This window comes from Salarias fasciatus, chromosome 8 (genome assembly GCF_902148845.1).
Source record: "Salarias fasciatus chromosome 8, fSalaFa1.1, whole genome shotgun sequence".
Taxonomy (NCBI): domain Eukaryota; kingdom Metazoa; phylum Chordata; class Actinopteri; order Blenniiformes; family Blenniidae; genus Salarias; species Salarias fasciatus.
In genome coordinates this window covers 1,614,266-1,638,232 of record NC_043752.1, presented here as the reverse complement: position 1 = coordinate 1,638,232, position 23,967 = coordinate 1,614,266, and the positions used below count along the sequence as shown (strand labels likewise).

The window sequence follows — 23,967 nt, the reverse complement described above, 5'->3', positions numbered from 1 at the left end:
GACACAGCCGACGGCAGTGAGAGGCCAGTGTGTGTGTGTGTGTGTGTGTGTGTGTGTGTGTGTGTGCTGCTTGAGATCTGTCATGTCCATGATAAACTGGCGCTGATCCGTCAATCCCATCACGCCATCCTGCCCGGGGAGTGTGCTCGTGGCTGTGCATGTCAGATGTAGCTAAAGGTGCTGTCATCAGTCTGTCTTACCTATCTCGGGTCATTAGATACAGAGCGCCGGCCGCGGATGCACACACACACACACACACACATCCTGACACACACACCCATCAACAGAGTCAGTGCTTGTCACCTGAAATCCACTGCAGCTTCTCAGTCTGACAACTCCCCATAGGAACGGCTGTGTAGTAAATATGATATTCAGGCACATTTACACAAAAGTTTCTAATGTGAAAATGGATTAATTTAGCATTTTTGCTTCATAAAACTTTTAGTGTGAATTGGATGCTGGGGCAGGTGACTCCCAGCTATAAAACTAGAAATATGGATGATAAAACTAGGATCTGGACTGGGAGTCCTGCTGCTCTGGAGGCCGCCACGTTGGCGATTGTTCATCCACTGAGCATGTGCAGAACTGTGTAGTCTGGCTGTGGTGAGCAAAGCCGTCAGCAAGGCAGGTGTTTGATTTTTAAAAGTTGTGCTTCCACAGAGCTGGAACATTTCGATAAAGTTCTCCCTCTGAGATCATGATCATGAAGTTGCATTTCTACCCGGGTCCATGAAGACGGAGTGGGAGTATTTCGAAAGTGGCGTTTTCAGTGGCTCCGAGCATCGTTGCCAGAAACGTACAAACCTTCACATGTCCGTCTTGCTGGTGTGCAACGGGCCGTCGGCAGCTCAACAATGGATTTAGATGTAAATAGCAGAAATCAGAACAGGGTTGAAAACTTCTCCCTGAATTCCGTCGAGGTCGTGTTACTGAAGTGGAGCTGTTTGAGAGGAATCTGACACAGTTTAGCAACATTTAATCTCTGATGATTTCAGACCTACTTGAAGAAAAACAAATTCTCTCTGAAAATGACGGAGGAAAGAGAAATCACGCCAATGCCAGAAACCAGAGGGCTGAATGGTTAAGCCCCCCCGAAGTTTCCAACAGACGTCTTCTAAACTGCGTTCTGAACGGCGCGTCTTCTCCGCGGCGTCCCCGTCCCGGCGCTCGCATCGCCAAGTCTCAGGCAGGTGCTGCCGGAGCCAGGGAGGCTCATGGGAGACGCAGAGTCAAAGGCGCCGCTGCAGGAACAGCTGCTGTAGCAGATACTGACAACACACACACCCACACACACACACACACACACACACACACACACACATAGTAACAAGCCACAGACTCACTCTAACACACCAGTCTCACAACAGCCTGCACGCCTGCTGCGTGGGTGTGTGTGTGTGCGAAGCAACATGTGGAGTGTTTATGTGAATGCATGGCATGTTCCAATCAAGACGTGGCGAGCTGGGACCCCCTGATGGCTCTCCATATTACCTCAACCTGTGTGTGTGTGTGTGTGTGTGTGTGTGTGTGTGTGTGTGTGTGTGTGCTCATATAATCAACCCCGCTCTGTTCTCAATATGCGCTACAGGCTATTTCTGCTCCCCGGTGCTGTCAGCTATAATATCTCCCCCTCACCCTCCTCATTCACTCCCATAATGAACTCCAGTCTAGCATGTCATGAGACGCCGTCTGTTACGTTTCCTCCTATATTTCACGCCGCCCAGCTGAAGCCGGCAGAATCGAGTGCCGGTTGTGTGTGTTTCTTTGTTTTTCATTGTGGACGTTCAGAAGGACTCCCCCGCTTCCTGTCTGAGGCGCGAACCGAGGATCCGCAGAACGGCGTGACGACGACTTCAGAGGTGATTCGGTTCATTCAGCCTCAGAGAGACAGAGAGAACAGTCCAATACAGACCCCCCAAGACCCAGAGAGACGGATGGAAGGACGGAAGGATGGATGGATAGATAGATTGCATGTGTATACATATGAGTGTGTTTATAAGTATTTATGTGTGTATTTGTGTCTGTGTGGGGCAGGAGGTCTGTTTGTGTGTGTACATGTATATGCTTTGTCTATGTATGTATTTTTGTATCTATCTGTATGTGTGGGTGTATGTGTGTGTGTGTGTGTGTGTGTGTGTGTGTGTGTGTGTGTGTGTGTTCTCGTATTTCTATCCTTGTTGGGGCCAAATGTCCCCCACAAGGATAGCAAAACGTGGAACGACGTGCCTTGTGGGACCTTTTCCGGTCCTAAGTAGGAGAAACAGTGTTTTCTTGACCATGTTGTTGTTACTGAAAAAAGTAAAAGTGCAAAAACATTTCTTTAGGGTTAGGCCTTGTTGTGGTGTGGGTTAGGGTTAGGGTAAGGGTCAGGGTTAGGGGCTAGACATGAATGGGAGTCAATGGACGGTCCCACAAGGATAGAAATACAAGACTGAGCGTGTGTGTGTGTGTGTGTGCGTGCGTGTGTATATGTGTGTGTGTTGCTTTGTCTGTATATGTGTTTGTACGTGTGTGCATGTGTACATGTATCTGTGCATGGGGTTTGTCTGTACATGTACATGTCTTGTGTGTGTTTGAATATGTCCGTGCATGTACATGCCTATCTGTGTGTGTGTGTGTGTGTGTGTGTGTGTGTGTGTGTGTGTGTGTGTGTGTGTGCGTGTACTCACTCTCCACTGACAGTGTGATGGGCTGGCTGGTCTTGTTCTCTCCGTTCTTGTCGTTCACCGCCTGGACGTAGTAGCGCCCGGCGTCCGGCGCCACGGTGGACAGGATGACTAGCGTGTTGTCCAGAGTGATGGCGCTGCAGAGGGCACACACACACACACACACACACACACACACACACACACACACACACGGCCAGGTGAGAACACAGCGTGCGGCGCCGGGCCTCGTTAGAGGGGAGCCTGTCTGCGGTTTGATTCCCGCCTCGATCCCTCAGATGAAAAGGGCATCAAACAATTTAACATCTTAATTACACTGTTCAAGCAGCATTAAGCGCATCGATCGACACTCTGTAAACAATGTGTATTTGCTGACCTGAGCAGGGCGCACGAATCGACATCCACTCCTGCTCATACCTCTCCACGCTCAAGCAGCCTCTCCTCAAATATGATGTCCTTGCATAACAACTCGGAGCGTTCTAATTGGCTGTTTGTCCCCCTCTGCTTCCCGTAGCCTGCAATCCGCCGCTCGACAGCTTTTGGCCGCAGACAACAGCGTTTTCTTTACTGGCTGCAGAATTGATTCCTGAGTAAATAAACGCTAATCTGTTTTCCAGCAGGTGTGCTATAGGCGCTGGTACCTGCTCTCTTCTTGTCTTTATCAAGTCGTCGCTCGGCCTCGATGTAGCGAGCGGCGAGGAAGACCCCCCCCCCCCCTCCCCTCCGCCTCCGCCTCGCCGCCTCATGTTACGGCACCCTGACCATGTTTACGATCAATATTTTCTTATTATCTGTCCCTGTTCCCGAATCGGGGGCCGGCAGCTCGTTCCGAGCGGCTGCTTCCCTCCACATATATCTTTCAGGCCGGTCTTATCCGTCCATGTGCTGCTCAGTCCTGCTCCACTCCGCCGTCTGAGGATGAATTCCAGTATTTATTTACCAAAGTACAAATCTCTTCATCCCAAAAAAGAAAAAAAAAAAAAAAACATCAGAAAGCTCTGGCTTTTCAGAGAAAACCTCCTTTGAACAAACAAATCAATATCATTCAAATGGTTGCTGCTCCACCGACCCTCTGCGCTCTGTGACATTTCACTTCTGTGAGCTTCTCGCTCTTATTAGCGGCGCTAAGTCTCCAATAAACGAAGAACGGCGAGATATCAGTGATCGATGATATAGGAAAAACGGAAACTTTGCAAACAAAGGCTTCCTGTTTAACAGTGGTTTGAGGTGAGTCGACCCCAGGAGAAGGTCACTGCATGGAAACGAACACACACTGCTGGAACACAAACGAGGGATGCACCGATACCGATACCGATACCGATACCGATATCAGGTCCAATACTCGTAAATAGCTCGCCGATACAAGCCGCGCCTCAACGCATGAGCCTTTCTTCAGATGAAGGTTTTAGGGTGGTGCTCACCTTCACAGAAACCTTGTGGCTGATTGTTGTACATCAGTTTTAAGCCGACAGCTCTGTCTGTGTACATTTGTTGCTGTTCCACTGCTATTAAAGCCTCTTCCTCCTCCTCCTCCTCCTCCTCCTCCTCCATCACTTCCTCATCCACTTGTTTCTCCCTCCTGACCTTCATCTCATCAGTGGGGGATCAAAATACCTGCTGAGTGTGATTTAAGGGAGCCAAAGAGCTGATGAGAAACTCAAGAAAACGGTGAAAAAAAAGCCTGAGCGCATGCAGAAAATATCTTTCAAATCTCTTTGTAGCAGCAGAGGTTAGCGGGAAGAGGCTCCTGCTACCGGCGCTATTCACATTTACCGCACCGCGGCTGATGAGGCTGATTGATTTTCAAATATGTGAATGTGGCCGCGGCCGCCGGACTCATCTGGGATTCCCGGTACATGCCGAGACTGAAAACAGTCCTCCTAAAGGGGCGAGCGGGCCTCAATGGCTGCAGCTTATGATCTGTGGTAAATATTTAATGCTCGCTCGCTGGAGCGGTGACATCCTGGACACACCGCCATGAATTATGGATCCCTTCTGGGGCGGGGGATGTGGGCAGAGCGGAAGTGTCCAAAACGCCGGATGATTCCCGGGTGACTTCCCGGGACCTTTTCCTCACACAGGGACACCGACTTAACTTCTTTTGAGAAACTCCTGAGGACGAACGAGGTGGATCCGCGAGCACTTCCCCACATGTAGCAAGTAGCATGTAGCATGTAGCATGAACCTGTTCCGCACACTGGCGTCGGCATCCATAACAATAACACGACTCAAGTACCTGCCAGAATGAGTTCCCTCTAATATCATCCTCAGTAAATCCGGCGTTTTCCCCCTGCCAGTTGATTTTAATGCGGCCCCCCGCGGAGCCCCCCTCCCCCCTCAGCCTGTAATCAGGGCTGGTGCGGTGGGGGTCACACCAAACTTTGTTCCACAGCTTGTTCAGCAGATCTAACTGCTCCCAGCGCTCACCGGGCCTCGGGGATCAAAGACCACATGATGCTGGAAGAAATTAAAAGTAAGCCAATTATCCTGAATGGCTTAATATGGATACCAGGGGAGCCGTGGCGGGGAGATAAGAAACGGGCTGAAAGAGGTAATGGAAGTGGGTTTTTCTGACGTGCGTTCTGCAGTAATGTCTTGTTTTAAGATGTGTTTTCTCGTGGTCTTACGGCGTGGGGCGGATCGGTCCTCTCGGCCAGCTGTCCTGAGCCTCGCCGGTAATGACGGCCGACCACGTCCCCGGCACGGACGGGGGATTTGCCCGAGCCGCAGAGCTGCGAAATTTGGACGGATCAGATATGTGTGAACATGCCTCTGCCTTGTTTTTTTTTTTCCCCCAATGTTTATTCACACATTTCAGAAGACTTTCTTTTCTTTTTTGTTTTTCCCCCTCAACCCAATTTCCTCCCTCCATCCTAATTCTCCAGGAAGAGCCGCGGCCGGCCGGAGAGGCCTGGCAGGCAGGACAGCTGCTCTGCAGCGTCCGGGCCAACTGTGCAGCTTTTCCACGTCCCTGCTCCTGCTTGCAGCAAGGCGCCGCATCAGTCCTGAATGCAATTACCTCTTGTGGATCAATTTGTTTATGTGAAGCGTCCGGGGCGGCGGGTGTTTCTATGGCTGCCGGCCTCATTAACGACCCGGTATCAGCTCCATCGATGAGGATGAAGAGGATTTATGTTCGATGGAAGCACAGAGATAAAAGTCTGACTGCTTTATTCCCAGCTCTTGAATTTTAATAATTAAGGATGATTTATATCAGGGGCGTCGGTCCGGTTTCATCTTGAGCAGACTGGACTGATTAAATAGTTCTGAAACAACCTTTAATCTAAAGTTTTTCTTTGTTGTAGAGCAGAAATTAGTTTCCTAAGTGTAAAATGACAACAATCTATGATACGTTCTTTTGGAAAATAGAAAAACTACGTCATCATCGCAGCGCTACAGAGCCGTCTGTCCCTGGTTCCTCTCGGCATGTGCTGTGGACGTGTCCCTATGGGCCGGGGCCACGAGGGGCCGGGCCTCGTCTCGCAGCCTCCGACCTCCACTACAAGCAGACAAAAGGCCCCGGTGGCCTGACGACCCCCCCGGAGACAGAGAGAGAGGGGGGGTCGGCGGGATCAAGCAGCCCACATGGAGGTATGAGTCAAACCACAGGAGCGCAGAGGAAGGCAGAGCGAAGCCGCAGAGACCGCCGGCAACAGGCGGCGAGCGCCGACTGCTCAGCAGACCTGCGATGAAACGGCCCCCGAGACGGGGGGGGGGGGGGGATTCTTCTCACACCACAGAGATCTGAACCTCTGTTTTCCTGCTTCTCGTGGCTCATTGAGTTCAGAAGAAACACAGCAGGAGGCAGCAGACACCAGACCGGGGTCACATGTGGATTTAGTTCAATTTAGGACGTCAGAAATCACCTGTTGCCAAAAAAATCTACAGAAAATACTCATGGAAGGAGCAAAAACACAAACAGATATTCATTAAAGATGTATATGGACGAGGAAGTGCATAAAACTTTGAGTGATTTAGAACTCAATCATCTGGGATGAACGTCTAAATATATGTCTGTGTCGGAATACACATCTGAGCCGCCAGGTTTATGATGTTTTGCATCGTTGCCTGAAAATATGCGAGATCAATATATTTAGTGCTGAAATTACAGATGCAGTAAAATGACTTTCAGTAAACAATAAACTCCAGGGTGTTTCCCCCCGAGACGCTTATAAAATGTGTGGAAACAAAAAAACTCTGACGGTGTGAGTCTGGATACGAGCGGCGCTGCACTCACACACACACACACACACACACACAACCATCTGAGAGACAGTCTGGGCTTTAAGTGGCGTCTCTCGTCCGCAGCCACAGCTCGCATCCTCGGATATAATTAGCAGTGTGATTTTCTATTATAGCAACCGATAATTTCATTTTCTCGCCCAACTGCCGATAACACACTGGACGAAAACACACCTCGCCTCCGTGACTCAGAGATACTCTCTCCTGTTCTCTTACACAGCAGATGATTATTGATTAGGAATAAACGATCAGTGCTTCAGGTTCGATCGGAAGCGTGAGTTTGGTGGGCGGAGCTGGGCGGAGCTGGGTGGAGGTGGGCGGAGCCGGCCAGTCCGTGGGGTTGGCGACGGACGCCGGGCGGCTGCAGGGAAACGCAGAGGAAGGGCCGGGCTGCTCGGCGGCTCCTGTGACTAATGGGGAATCCATAGCATGCTGACAGGACCCGGCGTCACGGGGAGAGGCCATTAATTGACCAGTGGCTACAGCAAATTATTCAAGCGGACAGCGGTGTGTGTGTGTGAGTGTGTGTGTGTGAGTGTGTAGGTCGGATGTCCTCTCGCTGACTCCTCCAGGTCGGCCTCCTCTGTGTTCCGTCTTCGCAGACACCTCTACAAGGTTGTTTCAGTTGTACTGCAGATAAATCCATGCCAGAGCGTCAATAGGAAAAAGTTCCGGGGAGGAAAAACAACCGGTGGACGGGCCGGCGAGCCGCCGTCAGCGGTGAAATAGTGGAAGGATCCGGCGACACACTCGCCTCCCCGCCAGCAGCCATACATTTCCAGGCAAATGTGTTACTGAGACGACTGATTATACACCACATTAAGTCTCCAAAATAACCCAACAAATCACGGCGGCTGAATGGAAGGGCCCTGCCAAATGCATCCACATTCAATAAGGAAGGAATAATGAGGGTTAGCACTAAATAAGCCATTTCTCTATTTGCATTTCATTGTAGATCACAATATAACAAACACGCCACGGTCCGGGCCGAACCGGAGGACCCGAGTCTGCGGCCGCGAGTCAAACAAGGACGCGCCGTTTGAGCGCGGAGAGTAAACAAGAAGAAGAGGAAAAAAAAGCCTATCAGAGAAAAACACGACAATAAGTGAATCTGCAAGTTTATGCGTTTGCTGCTCGAGACGGCATAGCAGTCCTGGCGGATGCCAGAACCAGCAGCTGCACGGGCCACATGGCAGGGAGGGAGCAGTCACGGCGCCGCAGCCAGACGCCGCCTTGCCAGGAGGAAACTGGCAGCAGGGAGGCCAAAAAAAAGGAGAGAAAAAGCTGTATTCATTAAGTTGCTGTGGGTTTCCCGAACACATCCAGGGCCCGAGCGCTGTGTTGTGTTCGCACCATACCGACACGCCGGCGTTCAGCAGGTTTCACAGCTTGTTTTTGCCCGTTCAAAATCACAGGATTTCCAGGTAATTGGCTTAAAAAATATACTTCAGTGAAAACATATGAAAAAGGAAGGAATCACTGAAGTTGTTGTGGCTCAATGTGAAAATCCATCATGACTTTAAATCACAAATGTGAGCTTGTGTCCTCTCGGCGTCCGAAGACGATGATTCAGTGGACGAGTCGAGGATATCCATGCTGCTCACTGAGCAACGCTCTGGAAGCACACGGATCTCCTGATAATCACTCATGCTCATCATCTGACCGCGCAAATTCAAAACATGATCAAATCCACAGTCAGATTTAGCTTGAGGACATCAGGAGCTAGAGTTGCCAACCGTTCCTTGAAAAACGGAATCGTTCCGTATTTGGATGTAAAAGTGTGCGTTCCGTATTGAGCTGAAAAGGAACGCACTTTGTTCCGTATTTTTGTGAGAGTCAAAACGTGAGCAATGGAACTTGCGCTTGTTTTTGAAAACTTACGGTAAATTGTTCACCGGCTCTCTGACGTTCTGTGACCAATGAGCTGACAGAGATGGCTCGACGACACATCTCATTGGTCAAAAAAAGACCGTTCCGAGTAGGCTTCAGCAGTTCATTGGCCAATAGTCAGGTTCGTCACACAGCGCATGGGAAGAAGTAAATCACAACATTAAAGCAGCGCAGCATGGCTTCCAGAGACACGTAAGTTTGTGCCGTTTCCATATCGGATATATCATTGATTTGTGTCTGCTGCTGCAGACTGTGGAGTGTTTTCAGTTTAGAAACGGAACCTTGTTGGTTTTTCTGTTCAGAAGGTTTTTCAGTTTTGATTTGACACTTTTTTAGTTGAAAATAAAAAAAAAGAACATGTTAAAATCCAGAAGAGACAGCAGCTGTTTGATGTTATTTTGCACATTTAGCAATAAATATAGAATAGAATAGGAATAGAAGACTTCATTAATCTCACAGTGGAGAAATTTCCAGGTGTATAGGCTCATAAAACCCACAGCGGGGTGCAAAAGTAATGAATGGTGCAATAATTAACACGTTATAGTGCAAATCATACTAGGATTGATAATAGAAGCTCAAGACAATGAAGATCAAACTGTATGTACAACCTGAATCTTAAAAATATAACAGGAAATATATAATATATACAATATATACAATATGCAATATGTGATGCAATATATACCTATACAGTATGATATAATATGTACAATATGTTTTAGCAGAGTGAATGGATGATAAAGTGTAGCTGAATTTCTGAAAGGGGGGGGGGGGGGGGGGGGGGGGGTGCAGGATATTATAATGTCCAGGATTATTGCACATATTCCACGCAGTAGAACTGTACAGTCTGACAGCGGTGGGGATGAGAGGCCTGTGGCAGCTCCTTCCTGCTCTGAGGGTCTCAGTCGGCCTCTGAAGGAGCTGCTGAGCTGCTCCACCGTCCGGTGCAGTGGCTGAGAGCTGCTGTCCATGATGATGATGATACTTGAATGATAACTGTCTCACTGTAGGCCTCAAATACAAACTGATCATGAGTTATTACAATCTTGCTACTGTAGGTGTAATGCAGTAGCCTAATGTGTTTTTATAGTCTGTAATAGGTATAACTGTGGAAAAATGCTGTTATATATGCGTTTTTGACCCCCCAAAAACCCAGTTTTTTTTTCAGCTGCCCACGAGAGGCGTTCCTTATTTCAATCTCTGGGAGTTGGCAACCCTATCAGGAGCGCTAACCGTACATGTAGCTACATGCTACATGTACATGCTAACCACTTCTAAACTGTCCTCCTTCCATTACCAGATTTGCCACTTGATTTAAATTTGAATAGATACTATTAAACCCTAATCTCGTTGTTTTTGCTCGGATTCGCTCCTGTAATTACGCACATCTCGGAGGTGTAATCAAGTCGGCCCTGCTTGTGTTTGCTGAACGCGCACGGCGGGCGAGACGCGGTCGACTCGGAGTCCTCGCAATCAACAAGTGTCACGCTGAAGTGATTTCAGCGGCGATGGAAACATGAAAGTACCGGAGGACAGGATCGAAGCCGATCCACGCCACCAACACTCACAGCAGAGCAGAGGAACATCTCATTATCTGCCAGATTGGATGGAAGTGATCACAAAAGCTCCTCCTCCTCCTTCTTCTTTTTTTCACGCCACTCTTCTATTGCTGGGTGTGATAAAACAGAGCAACAAGGCAGACTCCTGAAGAGCCTGCAAATTAAAGTTATGACACCTGAGGAGGGACGAGGGTGGAGGAGGGAGACGGGGGAAAAGGAAGGAAGGGAAGATCCTGAAACGGTCACCGTGGTTGGAGTTCGCAGGAAAATGTACTTTTCTGGAACGCTGCTGCTCATCACGGCGTTATCGTCCATGTTGGCGCTTTGTTCTGAATATAACAGCATCACTGCGTCATCGTCTGTCGAGTATTTATCTCTGTGTAGCTGCAACAGCGCCACCTCGTGGCCTGGAGTGCGAACTTCATCGTTCTGAACATTTCTACATGGACGTCGTTTTCAAAACGTGAAGCGTTTCTGCAACCAAAATGCAAAAACGCCGTTGACGCGCCAAATTTTGACATCATGTGACCACGTTTAGAAAGACAACGGATTCCAGAGGGAACAAGTCCTTAAAAAAAAAAAAAAAAGAAGAAGAAGAAAAAAACCCTCTTTATCAAGGTAACACTCGGTAGCTCTCTCTCGCTGAATCTCTCCCACTCGTGACACTTTGATGCCGCTATAGAGTAAACGCTGGTGGCATGAATCAAATTCAATTAAATGATTTTCAATAAAAAAAAAAAAAAAAAAAAAAGGCCGCCTGTTATCAACAGCGCTCATTTGCACACGGCGACCTTGGGACGTGGCGCGTCGCGGGTATTAGCATCTCCGAGCTGCAGGGTGGGAAGCGAGGATGAAGAGCGGCAAAGCGCACACAGCGGGGGGTCTGTAATGGAGACAAAAGGGGGCGAGGCGAGGGGGGGGGTAAATGAGAGGGACGTGGAACTCGAGGAGGGTGAAAGTCTCTCCTGTTTGGAATCTTTGTGAACCAAAGCGCCATCGCTCATCCAATTTTCCGTCAGGAGGAGGCGCAGCAGGGTGAACGGAGCGGTCGTGGTGGCGGCCGGGCGCCGCCGCCGCCATTTGGGCGCTCGGCTCATTGTGATTCTAGGTCAAGGTGTGATTACTGATGATGAGGAGCTGATAAGGAAGACTCACTCTGACTAAAGGCAAGGTCACCTCCCGCTGCGAGGAAATGTAGATGTGATGAGACGGGGATAAGACTCTCACACACACACACACACACACACACACACACACACACCCAATCAAGACAAAAACACGCACTATCCGGTGGAAGCGTTGAGCCACTTCACTCAGTGTGTTCTCCTAGAATCCTCCTCTCATTCATGAGGTCCACCATCTAAACACAGATCACTCCAAACGGTGTGTTAACAGCTGGCATGACGGCCATTTTTTTTGTGTTTGGGTGGAAGTTTATGGACCAAAAAACAAGAAGAACCAGAGGTCTGCAAGAGTTTTGACCAAAAGAGACACTTTTGTCTTCTCTCTACCGAATGAAATGCGCTCAGAGCTGCAAATTGAAGCTTTAAAACCAGGAAAACATTTCAATAACATGTTACAATTACAGTTTAGTTTTTGTTTCATTTGAGCCATTTTGACTCTTTCAGAAACTTTTTCGTGTGCTGGTTGAAGGTATTTTTGCATCTTTTGGTATTTTAATCACATCGTTTGAAGTGTGAACGTTATCTGAAACAAAACCCAAAAGATGCTGTTTAAAGTTATTTGCTCTCATGTAAAGGAATTTAAACACAATAGAGTCAGAAACATGCGGCTCCTTCGTCCTTCCATAAAGGCTCCCGCATGAATATTCTAATCTGATTCTCATTTTGTTCGCACATTTCTGAAAAAAAAACATCTCTTATCTCCAAGTTATAAAGTGTTAAAACTGCTCAAATAGCAAAAATTAAATAAAAGCTCGAGTTAAAATACGTCCAGAAACAGTTCTGCGGATCAGTTATCCTCAGTTTGACCTTTGACCTGTGTCTGTGTGGGGGTGCGGGTCGGGACGGGGGCCGGGATGCAGCCGGACTCACATGCGGCTGCTGGGCGGGATCTTGCGTCCGTCTCTGAACCAGGTGACCTGCGGCTGCGGGAAGCTGCGGATCCGCGGCGCCGGCACGACGGCGCCGTCCCCCTGAGACACCGACTGGCTTCGCTCGCCCTCCTCGAAGCTGCCCATGACTGCAGGAGAGAGACGAGACAGAGGAGGGTGAGTAAAGACACGGATCTGGCTTTCTGCTGACCGGAGAGCTTCGGCCATCTGCTCTCCGCGCCGAGCGGCTTCGAGGGACGGCGCGCCGCGGTTGCCATGGTTTCCAACGCCGCATCAAGACGGGCGAGAGGGAAGCAGGATGCGGCGGCTCACAGAGGGACGCTAAATGGAGGTCTGGGTGGAAATCATCTCGGTCTTCGCCGAAGGCCCCGTTTCCTGCGAAAAGGGTCGTTTTGGAGTTTTTGCTTGAGGAAAGTTTTCGTTTGACTGGCTGAGCTTCGATGGCCGTCTCATTCCTTCTCTCTCCTGCCCTCTTTCAAAGATAATTAATAAAAATAAAAAGAATCTGTGGTGCTGGGCTGAAATTAAAATCTGGGAAGTGTCCAAATCCCCAACTTTGATGTGCAGTTTGGATGAAGTGCCGCCGTCCTCCTCCTCCTCCTCCTCCTCCTCAGTGGAGGAACTTCCTCCCCGTCCTCATCCCTCCTCTCTCCCCGTCCTCCTTCCCTTTGTCTGTCTCATACATTTCTGCCTCCAGGTGTCCTTAATTCTCCTTTCTTCCTCTGCGCCGCCGTCCGTCCCCCCGCATGAGCCGCTGATGAGAGGGGAGAGGAGAATTATGGAAATGGGAAGAAGAGGGACTAAAGTGGAACGGAGCAGCGGCGGGGCGGACGCCAGGAAATAAATAGGAAGCTGTGGTGGCCAGACAACAAAGTCAAGAGAGGGGGAGGGCGGGGGCAGCGGGGCGGGGAGGCGGTGGCGGCAGTGACGGTCTGCTTGCCAAAGTACTAACAGAGGGGTCCTGGGGGGCGCCGGGCCGGGCGGGGCCGAGCCGGGCCGGGCCGGGCCGCCGCCGTCACTTCCATTCAGCAAACCCGGCGCTGCCCCGGGAAGGCCGGGTGGCGGGCGGAGGCGGGGGGAGGGGACGGACGGGGGCGCATTAGACGTGACAACACTCCAGACGCCACCGCGGCTCGTCGCTAACGAGACGAGGGCGGCGAGCGGCGGCGAGAATTCACAGAAACACGCTGCAAGGGAGGCTTTCCTTTTTTCTTTTTTTTTTCCTCCCTCCATCCCTGAAATGGAGCGACAGATGTTGTTGACAAAAGAGAGAGAACGGAATAAGCGGCGGTCATATTGAAATGAAGCAAAGTTAAAAAGAACTGTGGCAACAATATCAATCTAATGAGGAGGCTGAGTGGAACAGCTGTCCGGGCCGATAACGCTCCCGACGCCACGCAGGTAGATCCGTCACCCCGGCAGCAGCTGTCCCTCCCCGCTCAGTCCTTCACGCAAAGGCAGCCCAACACACACACACACACACACACACACACACACACTCTCTCACTCAGCACCCATCTATCACCAACCTGTTTATTCATCCGTTGGTCTGCGGGGATACTTACAGGCCACTTGCACTTCCGTGCGCCTCTGCAGGAGCGCGCCCACCCGGTTCCTCACGATGCAGCGGTAGAAGCCGGCATGGGAGCGGTCCAAGGAAGGGATGAGGTACCTGGAGTAGGAACACACACATACGCACGCACACACACACACACACACACACACACACACACACACGCACACAAGAGAAAACAAAAAGATGAGGACAATGTTCAATAATTAAAAACTAATTCCAAAATATGAAAACACTTTATTCAAGGAAACAGCAACAGATTTCAACACGGTCTGAAAATTAGTAAAGCAGCTGCGTGTACACACACACACACACACACACACACACACACACACACACTCACACACACAACCTAAGACCATCTAATGGAGGAACAAGGGCACCGAGGACGCCGGGGCTTAGCTGTTGTTTATTCCAATGATAATGATGCTCGAGAGGGAAGCGCGGCTACCACAGCGAAGCTCTCCCCCAAGACACACACTGCAAACACTCGCATTAAACTGTCTTCTGAGCAAACACACACACACACACACACACACACACACACACACACACACACAGAGGCAGAAAATCCCCCCGGGATCAGGGTTGGAGCCGTGCGTCTCTTGCAGCTGACACTCTCCAGGTGACCTTGACTCCGGCGTCCAGCGGCGGCGGCGGCGGCGGCAGTAGCGCCGCGGCGCCATGCGGGGGCAGCGCAGCGCGCTCTCTACACATCGGGGAAGGAAGCGAACCTCGTGCCACATCTGGAGAAATGCAGCTGCAGTCTTCATCATTCAGCAGGGATGCTTCCAGCCGGGTGCTGCCGGAGCGGCGGCGCGACGGCGTGCTCGGCGGCAGAAGTGCGAGCGGGAGCAGCGGCGTCGCCCACGGAAGCTCCGTCCGTCTGGCGGCCGCCGTTCGCCACGTCCGCTGTCACATCCACGCCTGACCCGTGCTCAAGAGCGCCTCGGCACGCCCGCCAGACAGACCGCCTGGGCGCGACCCCCGGTGACGGGATGCTCCCGTTTCCATGGCGACCGCATGCAATTTGTTTGAAGAGTTTTGGATTTCTGCTTTAGTTTATGAAGGGTGTTCTGTTTTCTGTTTTTTATTTATTTTGCCCGTCTTGAATAAATGCTGCAGGAGAGCGCCGGCGAATGAGATGAGATGTAAAAGAGAGCAATTTAAGGGTTCACGAGTGCTTTCCACAAGCTGTCTGCAGCAAAGTTGGACAATTGCAAAACTAAAAACTGTGATTGCGGACCGAGCTCTCGCATAATCGAGGCCGATATTTGAATACAAAGTTACGTAAACATCACCCAGAGACATTTTCTGATGTTTGCGCTCAATGATTAAATAGAAATAAATGTGTTCAGAATCAACGCTGGCAGTTAAAACATTAAAAACTATGAATAAATGCATAAAAATGCTGAATTTCTGAGCAGTAGGTAAAACTTCGGTTTCAGTGTCGCGTTTACACGGCGACGTCTTGAAAATGGCGTCTGATCAGAGTGGTTCGATCGCCTCAGGTCCCTGATTTAAAGAGCTTTGTGCGTTCTTCTGGAGTTTGGGGAAAACACAAACATCTGCTGTGCTACTCTGAGTTCAGGTTTTCACAAAGCGTCACCTCCATGTCGAGAAACTAAACTCGGAAATACCTTTCAACGCACGAGACGGCTGACCCGCTCAGAACCCGCCGGCTCGTCTCGCCGCTCTCAGAACATCAGAGAGAACGTCTCCCGACGTCTGAAGCACAGATCCAAACAGCGGCGGCGCAAAGTTGGAGCGAGAACTGAGGAGAGTCCAGATCAGGGACTGTCCCATAAATCAAGGTAATTAAAAAACTCAATCCATTATGTGTTGAGAAAAAAACGGGAGATAAGCGGCGCAGCCTCTGCAAAGGTGGAAACTCATATTCGTCAGAAGAGAAACGCCACGGCAGAACGGAATAATACCCGCAGCTTACACAACTGTGATATAAAAAGTAAAAAAAAAAAGAAAAAAACGAAAGAAAACAATTAAAGTTTTCATGTGATTCATTTAATGTGTCAGATTATTAATGCTCAGCTCCACCTGTGTAACGCTGATTAAAAAACCTGGAACGGCGTAAAAAAAGAAAACTGGCATTATTTCCAACACACACACACACACACACACACACAGAAGGAAACAGCAGCAGTATCAACCCTCATTACCAACTGTGTCAGTTAGACCCAAAGGACTAAATGAGTTTCAGACCAGAGTCTGTTAAGGCTTAATCAACTAATCAGGAGGCTTTATTAACGACGGCTGCCTTCTTTCACACGTTCCATCAGCTGCATTAATACGATCGGGAACATGTGTTCTGCATAGACGGAGAGCAGACGGGGAGAGGGAGAGGACGGAGGGCTGTCCAAGGGAAGGGGGGGAAATAAAGACGGGATCGGTAAAGGGTTTGGTCAGAGGAGAAGATTTAAGATGAAAACAGGCGACAGGTGGAGTCAAGACTCAAAGTTTAACCCGAACCAGGCCTTCAGGGTGAACGTCTCTCTCTCTCTCTCCCCTCTCTCTCCTCTTTCTCCTCTCTCTCCCCCTCCCTCTCTCTCTCTCTCTCCCGTCTCTTATATAATGAATATAATTAACCTTTGCGTGGCGCCGGCCGCTCGCTGGCAGCAGGTTTGGGGAGTCAGCGGGGCTTTCTGTGCTGGACAGAGATTGATTGATGTCCCCGTGGTCAGCGCACTCCTTCAGATCCCCTTTAATTAGCCCCACTCAGGAGAAATGATTCGATGGAGGAGTGCTGGGGGGGGGTGGAGGACTGGATGTCAGATGTGAGCAGAGAGGCCATTTTGTCCTCTTTTTTCTTATTGATAAAACTGAACCGATAACGGTCACTGAGATATTGTACACTATATTTAACTTCATGAAGCGGTGGAAAACAGCGACGGCGAGGGAGGGGTCATAGGTCGGGGGGGGGGGAGACTTTAATAGAGGGACGCTGCGGTCCCTTTTATTGACAGTGTTGTGATAATAACTCCCTACCTGTTCCCAAGGTGAGCCCCAATAACATTTCACTCCGACTGCCAGTGAAGCAGCGGCGTCATAAAGCCCGGCGCGGCGATTACACCCCAGCCTGTCGTAAAAGCAAATCTCCACAAATTATAAGGCTGTTTGAATTTAGGAAGAGGCGGTAACGAGGCTGTCAGTGCCTTCACACCGCGTCTTCTCATTTCTTTGGTTGTTTCTGGAAAACACTACATAAAGCAACAAATCAGTGAGTCACAGCTCACTTGTAATTACTGTATGTTTTTTTTTTTTTTCTGTGTTATTTTGTTTAAATTCTAACGGTACGGTTTGCAGCTAAACGGAAGGTCCTCACCCTCGTATCGCAGTTTGTTGTCACTTTGCTTCAGCTAATGAGCCCACTTACAGCTCGGCAGCCTCCAGCGCCACACACACGAGAGGAGCAGGAAGCCGGGGCTTTCTTTTATGCTGATGTGTGTTTTCGTTCTAATAAGATGATTACACACCGCCGCCGCGGCGCTGGTCACGTGCTTCAACGTGGCGAGCCGGCGGAGGCGCTCACGTGACGCACATCGACAGACAGTCGAAGGCTGATATTTACAGCTCTTCGGTGAGTTACCGGGCCGGTGTCTCTGGAAACAAATCAATAGTGCAGTATATAGCTTTTCAAGGCATGTCTCCTGAAAGTGCAGTCAATCAATTTGGAGACGGTTCTGAAATAAATACCCGCCACACACAATACATGACAGGCAACGGGACTGCAGGCTTAAGGCCCTGCAAATCAATACAGGCGATTTGTCTAAGGTCCCCCGGGGGGGTCGGGGGGTCGGGGGGTCGGGGGGGGGTCAGGAGGTGGGCGGGTGGGGTTGTACACTTTTTTTTAAAGGAAAAACAAAAGGACATACATCTTCACACACCGTAGTTGACTATAGTTCCCTACACACCGATGAAAAGCTAATTTCACACCATGTTCCACTCAGCAGCGATGCGCTGGAGCGTTTTCACCTTCAAGTGAGTCCCTATAGCCCCCCCCCCCCACCTGGACCAGGGTTTGAATCCTGACCCAGAATTCTTCATCTCTGACCGCCAAACCACCACAAATTCCAATCATTTCAAAGAAAACACTCACACAATAAAGACATACTTTACAGGCTATTATGCCACGATTCCACCGGTCCGACCCTCTCAAGAGGAAATTGTGCTGAACTGAAACGTGTTTGACACAAACCGACACAAGAATACAGAATCGAGCGAGAGACGCTGCGAGGAAGATGAACTCAAAGTGAAGATGGAGTGTTTTTTAACATAACTGGAGGTCCTTGTGAACACACACAGCAAACAGCTGCGCATAATAGACCCGGACCGAGTCGCCTCGCTTCTCCCTCACTCTGCAACGGGAGGAGATGGAAAGGTAGAGCAAAAAAAAAAAATCTATTGCATCCGGCGCCCGTGGAGGAAAATGCCAGGGAGATAGAAAGTGGACATTTTTAGTTCCAGCTGGGAATCCATTAAGGTCATCCGGAGACGAGGGGGGGACGGCTGGACGAGCTGGATTCCTGTCGGTCCTCTCTCGAAACGCCAGTCAAACACTGAGCCCAGGAATTGGACGTTAGCGCTACTTTTTCGTCGTCAGCAGGAATAACGTTGAGCTCATTAGCGCTCAGCCCGGCGCCGCCGCGAACAAGGGCGGCCGAGTCGAACCGAACCGAACCGAACCGAGTAATCTGATTTAACCAGGACAACCGGTCAGTCAACCGCTCCGATTAACACAGAAGAAAAATAATCTCTTATCACCACTTCTGCTCATCGATTTATTTGGAAGAATTTAAATAACCTGCTTCAGATTAGTGGGATTTTTTTTTTCCCCCTTTTCAGGAGTGGAGTGGCTCCACATCCTTCGTTATTTATTTGATTTACTTTGCTCTCATTACTTGTATTCATAAATGCGATGGCTCCTTTACGGCGCCCCGGAGGGCGGAAATTGGTGCAGATAGAGGAAACGCTCACAGATTACGCAGAGAGCGCCGCAAACAAGCTTAACAAAAATCATTTATTTGAAATTGACGCCGCTCCGTGAAACAATCCGGCGTGGAAATGAGGATCGGCAGCAGCAGCAAGGACTTCTGGGTAATGTGGAGGACTGTAGCACACAGCGAGCCCGCAGGACCGAAATGAGAATGAAAATGAGCAAACAGGAACATTTGGATCTCAAGGTCCACTTGCTTATTCCTGTTTGCGCCGACCGAGGTATTTTGTGGCGGGAAAAAAAGAAGCTGTGACCAGAAGTGTTTGAGTTCAATTCGATGAGCAACGGCATGAAAAAACCTGGATAACCTCCATCTGTGAAAAAGAAGCTTAGAACTTGTGCAGAATGAAGCATCTTGATCCAGCCCTGGATGGATCTGAAAGCTGGATTTGACCCGAGCCGTGACTCGCTTCAGAGTTTCAATCAAACACGTTTCTAAAAAGAAACAACAGAAGAAGAAGAAGAAGGAAGTGGAAATTGTGGGCCAGTTTTGGCCTGTGGGCCTTATGTTTGATCCCCTGGTAGCTGACAGCAGTGTAAGGACAAGCTGAGGTTTTTACCAAAATCTGGCTGACCTCTGACCTCTCTGACCTCTCTGACCTCTCCCACCTGACGCCGGCTGCTCCCTGATCTGCTGCGGTTGGATGGAACTGGAGGGATTTGCAGTGTGGAGTCATGGTTTGGCTTCCAACGTTCACATAATGGGTTTTAGTCGCTCCGTTTTCTCTTCATCTGCATCCAGTTAATCCGACGGCGTCATTTCTCCTCCAGACACGGAGTCGGGCTTTCAGAGCGAACCGTGAAAACGACACGTTGAGGAGAAAAATGCACATTTCAGGTCACATATGTATCGATCAATGCAGTTCAAATGCAGCAGCGGCAGAAAAAATCTTTAGTCAAGAAGATATTTTGGGAAAAAGCACGGGTACCTTCTCCACCACGGTGAAAGTAGAGGATGACAGGAAGTAAAAAGCATCTCTCAGTATCAGGATTCAACTGGAATCATAGAAGCTTGACTCTTCTATTTTTTAATACATTTAAAAATGATTTCAGGAAGTTCTGAGCTTAACTAGTTGATACAACTGGATTCAGCAGATGGGTGAATTCATTCCGTCTTTCCTTACTTCAGGTTGGTGTCCTACGCAGTGTGAACCTGACGACAGGTCGGCGGTTGTGCAACAGGAGGCGGCGTCATTTAGAGAAAATGGCGAGGTAAAGAGAGAGATTGATCGTGCCGTTCCCTCTGACGCACATTCGTCAGGTCAGTCGATGACAAGCTGACAAAAGTTGAGACGTCTGTGTTTGAATGCGGAGACGTAAAGGACAGGAACACCCGACAGACGCTTTGTTTCTTGAAGACCTTCGTGTTTCCATTATTCGTCTCTGCTGGAAGCGTGTTGGAGAGGCTTCTTAGCCCCTCGTTTGTCACATGTTTTTATTCTTTCCTCAGACTGTGCCATGAAAACGCCGCATACACCTGACGTATGGCTCTATTACTTTCCCCTCAAACAATACAGACACACCGTCGGCCTTTCCGTTGAGCACCTTCACGTATTCTACAGAGAGAGGCCACGACTGGAGACTGAAGTGACACTCCATTATGCTAGCTGTCAAAATGTTAATTTCATGTTTCTGAGGCTGTTTTGTTTCTCTGTTTGATTGTGGGAAGCCAGAGTTGACTCAAGAATCAGTCATTTTGTTGTGACTGCATTGTAGAGAAAACTAATTTTCACACTTCAAAACATGCGACGAGGAGAAGCAGAGAGAGTCAGCCGGTGACGCTCCTTCCTGTTCAGCATGTACTTTGCTGGCTCCAGCCTCCGTTAAGCCCCGGAAGGCCTTTTTGGCTTTTTTTCCGTCTGCCTCATCACAATATAAAAAGGTGGGGAAAAGTTTAGTATTCCCACGAGCAGAAGCCACACTCCGCCAGCTCAGCCAAGAAGCAACTGACAAACAAACACGGCTCTTGAGGTTTGATTAATAATTAACTCTCTTAATTAAGTTTCTAGGTTAATTGGCAGCATAAAGGCTGGTGGAGTGCCAGGTAATCACCCTCGTGGTTTTGGTCATGGGAACGCTGCATTGATTCGCAGAAGCCAGTCGTTTGCTGGACACTCGGCTCTCAAAAACTCTTAATGGTTTTGGTTCTGAGCTTCTTTGTTAACTGAGGTGAGTTTTAATTTTCCTAATCAATCCGCTGAGTGATGTTTTTTTTTTTTTGCCGTGGATGTCAGGCGGACGGCGCGTTACGTGACGGCAGTCAATGCGGAGCTCGGCCTTTCGGAGGAGTGGCACTCACTAAAAACTGTGCCACTCGCTCCCCTCCCCAGGCACACTCCGTCTTGCTCGCTCTCTCTCTCACCCACACCTCCATGTTGAATAATAATGCCCACGCAGGCCTTGCAGTATTGATCGGCTGCCAGAGGACACGAGGTCAAGTCGCATGGTGTCAATATTTAAAGCAGCTCTCAGCGCTGGGGACCTCTACCATAACCTTATTAATATGGGGATCTACTTCACTCTCTTGGCACAAAGACAGGCTTATCGTGGGAGTAGGACTGCATGTGCACACACACACATACTAAACACACACACACACAGCTCATACTGACGTTGGTCCTTGCAATAGCTGCAGGCATTCGGAGAGCGTTCGCATTACTTCAGCCTCTGACGCAGTAACGCCATTTTCCACTGTTGTAAATTCAATAATCACGTAACAGTGACTAATCAAACAATTATGTCACTCGCATCAAACAGGGTCTTTGATTATCTGCATGATTGGAATCTTAAATGCTCTCTTGAGAATTAACGTTTTGAACTACAGTCTCCTCACGTTAGCATGACGGCTAACAGGACGGGCGTGGCTGAACTCTCCAGTTCGACACCGTCAACACGGAGAAGAAACCACAGGAATTTCACATTTTTACAGTTTTGATACTGAATTTCTTTAAAGGTTCAGTGCAATTAAATTTAACATGTATAATATTGAACTTGTTAAGCCTCTCAGTTCAGAATCGACTCATTACTGCCACCTGATGCACAACAGAGGTATGACTGAAATTAGTCACAGTGTCCCTATAAATGAAAGAATAGCTCGAGAAATGGAAAAACGCCTTTTCCCACTGATCGTCTTGTGCGTACAGAACAATGCTTCATATTTCTTTTTATAAGTATATTGGAAAATCAACCAGCAGCACTAAACACAAAATGAGGAACCTTCCAATTTCTCCTTCGACACCTCAACGATAGCGTCGAGAGAAGCCAACTCTCTGACCTTCCAGTTGCCAAAAACATGATTGTGTTAAAACGTGAAGCTCCTGGAAGCAGGTATAAAGCCTCTGGTCCAACCTGTGTCTTCCTCAGGGAGCCCTGCACCCCGCTCTGGGAACCCATATTCTAATCTGCAGAAAAGGAGATCATTTCTCCTTTAATGTGCTTTTAAACAGAGACAGACTCGTGCACGGCTTCGTGCTTCAGCGCTTGTTTAATCACCCGCCCTATCACTCAACCAGTCGTCCAGTAACACAGACAGAGGGACCCGGCGGCTCCGGCAGACACTGCTGCTCTCAAGTACAGTCCATTCCAATCAGCTGAGTCTTCCGAGCGCCGCTTGTGCCCGTCTCGGCCTGCTGTTGCCCCTCCGAGCCCATCTGCCTTCCTTGCATGTCCTGCGCTGCCTTTTCCCCCCACAGCTCGGCAGAGATCAGCCAAGTGCTGTCAGTGAGCGTTCTCTCAGTCCTCCGGCGCTTCATTTACAGCGCCGCCTGCATGCGGGCGGAAACCGCCCGGCGCAGACACACTGCTCTGCAAGATAAGAGCTATGTTTGCTACATGATTAGGATCTTCCAGTTACCATTAAAGACAGTTTATCTGCTGCCCTAACCCCTCATTCCGCTCGTTCGCAGCCTCTCCAGAGAGAGAGTGATGGAGGTCAGAGAGCCGCAGAGAGAAACCAGAGAGGGGAGAGGCAATAAAGGAGTAAAAGCAAAACGGCACAAGCCATGTCTTTATTTATTGGGCTATTGCACGATGAAACCGTGACACAAATACACACAGGAAGCCACTTTTAAAACGGGACACAGAGAATCATGTAAAAACTGAGTCAATAAACTATATTCTAGTGAAATAGGTTTCTATATGGATCTCTAATATGAGACGTATCTTCTGGTGTTATTGTGTCTTTTGTTTCCTGATTGATATTCAAGTTTTTACCTTTAGTTTATCCATTAAAGGAATACTCCCAAGATTTTGGACCCACGCCCTATCCCTATCATTGACAAAGTTAGACAAGCTCATAAATACCTTTTTTGTGTCTTTGCGTCCATTGGCTGGTTCCCAGCTGTTAGCATCGTAGTTAGCTTAGCTCAATTGCTGGAAGTCAACAGGAAACAGAGCCGAACTGACGAAAGTCGACCGACAAAATACTCCTTACAATGGTCCAGGGGATGGCGTATTAGCACGTGAAGTAAATCCGAATGGTTATAAAACATTTGAAAAGACGTGTACCGGTGCACAGCAGTAGAAGCCATAGACTCAGCCACTGTGCGCCGGTATATCCTTCTGCGGAGCACTATGTTTGTGCAGATCTGTGTGTATCAAAACGTTATTTTTACGGATTGAAAAGAAATCACGTCTTTTAAAATATTTTATAACCATTCAGATTTACTTCACGTGCTAATACGCCGTCCCCTGGACCACTGGAAGGAGTACTTTGTCCACTTTCGTCAGTCCGGCTCTGTTTCCTATTGACTTCCAGCAATTGAGCTAAGATGAAATTAAGCTATGATGCTAACAGCTGGGAACCAGCCACTGGACGCAAAGACGCAAAAAAGGTATTTATGAGCTTGTCTAAGTTTGTCAATGATAGGGATAGGGCGTGGGTCAAAAATCTTCGGAGTATTTATTTAATGTATATGAACCCTTATGTTTTAGGATTTTAATGGGCTAATACT

General features: G+C 48.9%; 1 protein-coding gene across 1 annotated transcript in view; it reads right to left on the bottom strand.

The window, feature by feature from the left end:
- The window catches only part of sdk2b (sidekick cell adhesion molecule 2b), a 246,546-nt gene that overhangs the window by 47,232 nt on the left and 175,347 nt on the right, over positions 1-23,967 (bottom strand). The window contains 3 exon segments of the mRNA XM_030097476.1: positions 2,666-2,803; positions 12,412-12,559; positions 13,997-14,103. Of these exon segments, the coding sequence (XP_029953336.1) occupies positions 2,666-2,803; positions 12,412-12,559; positions 13,997-14,103 (393 nt within the window).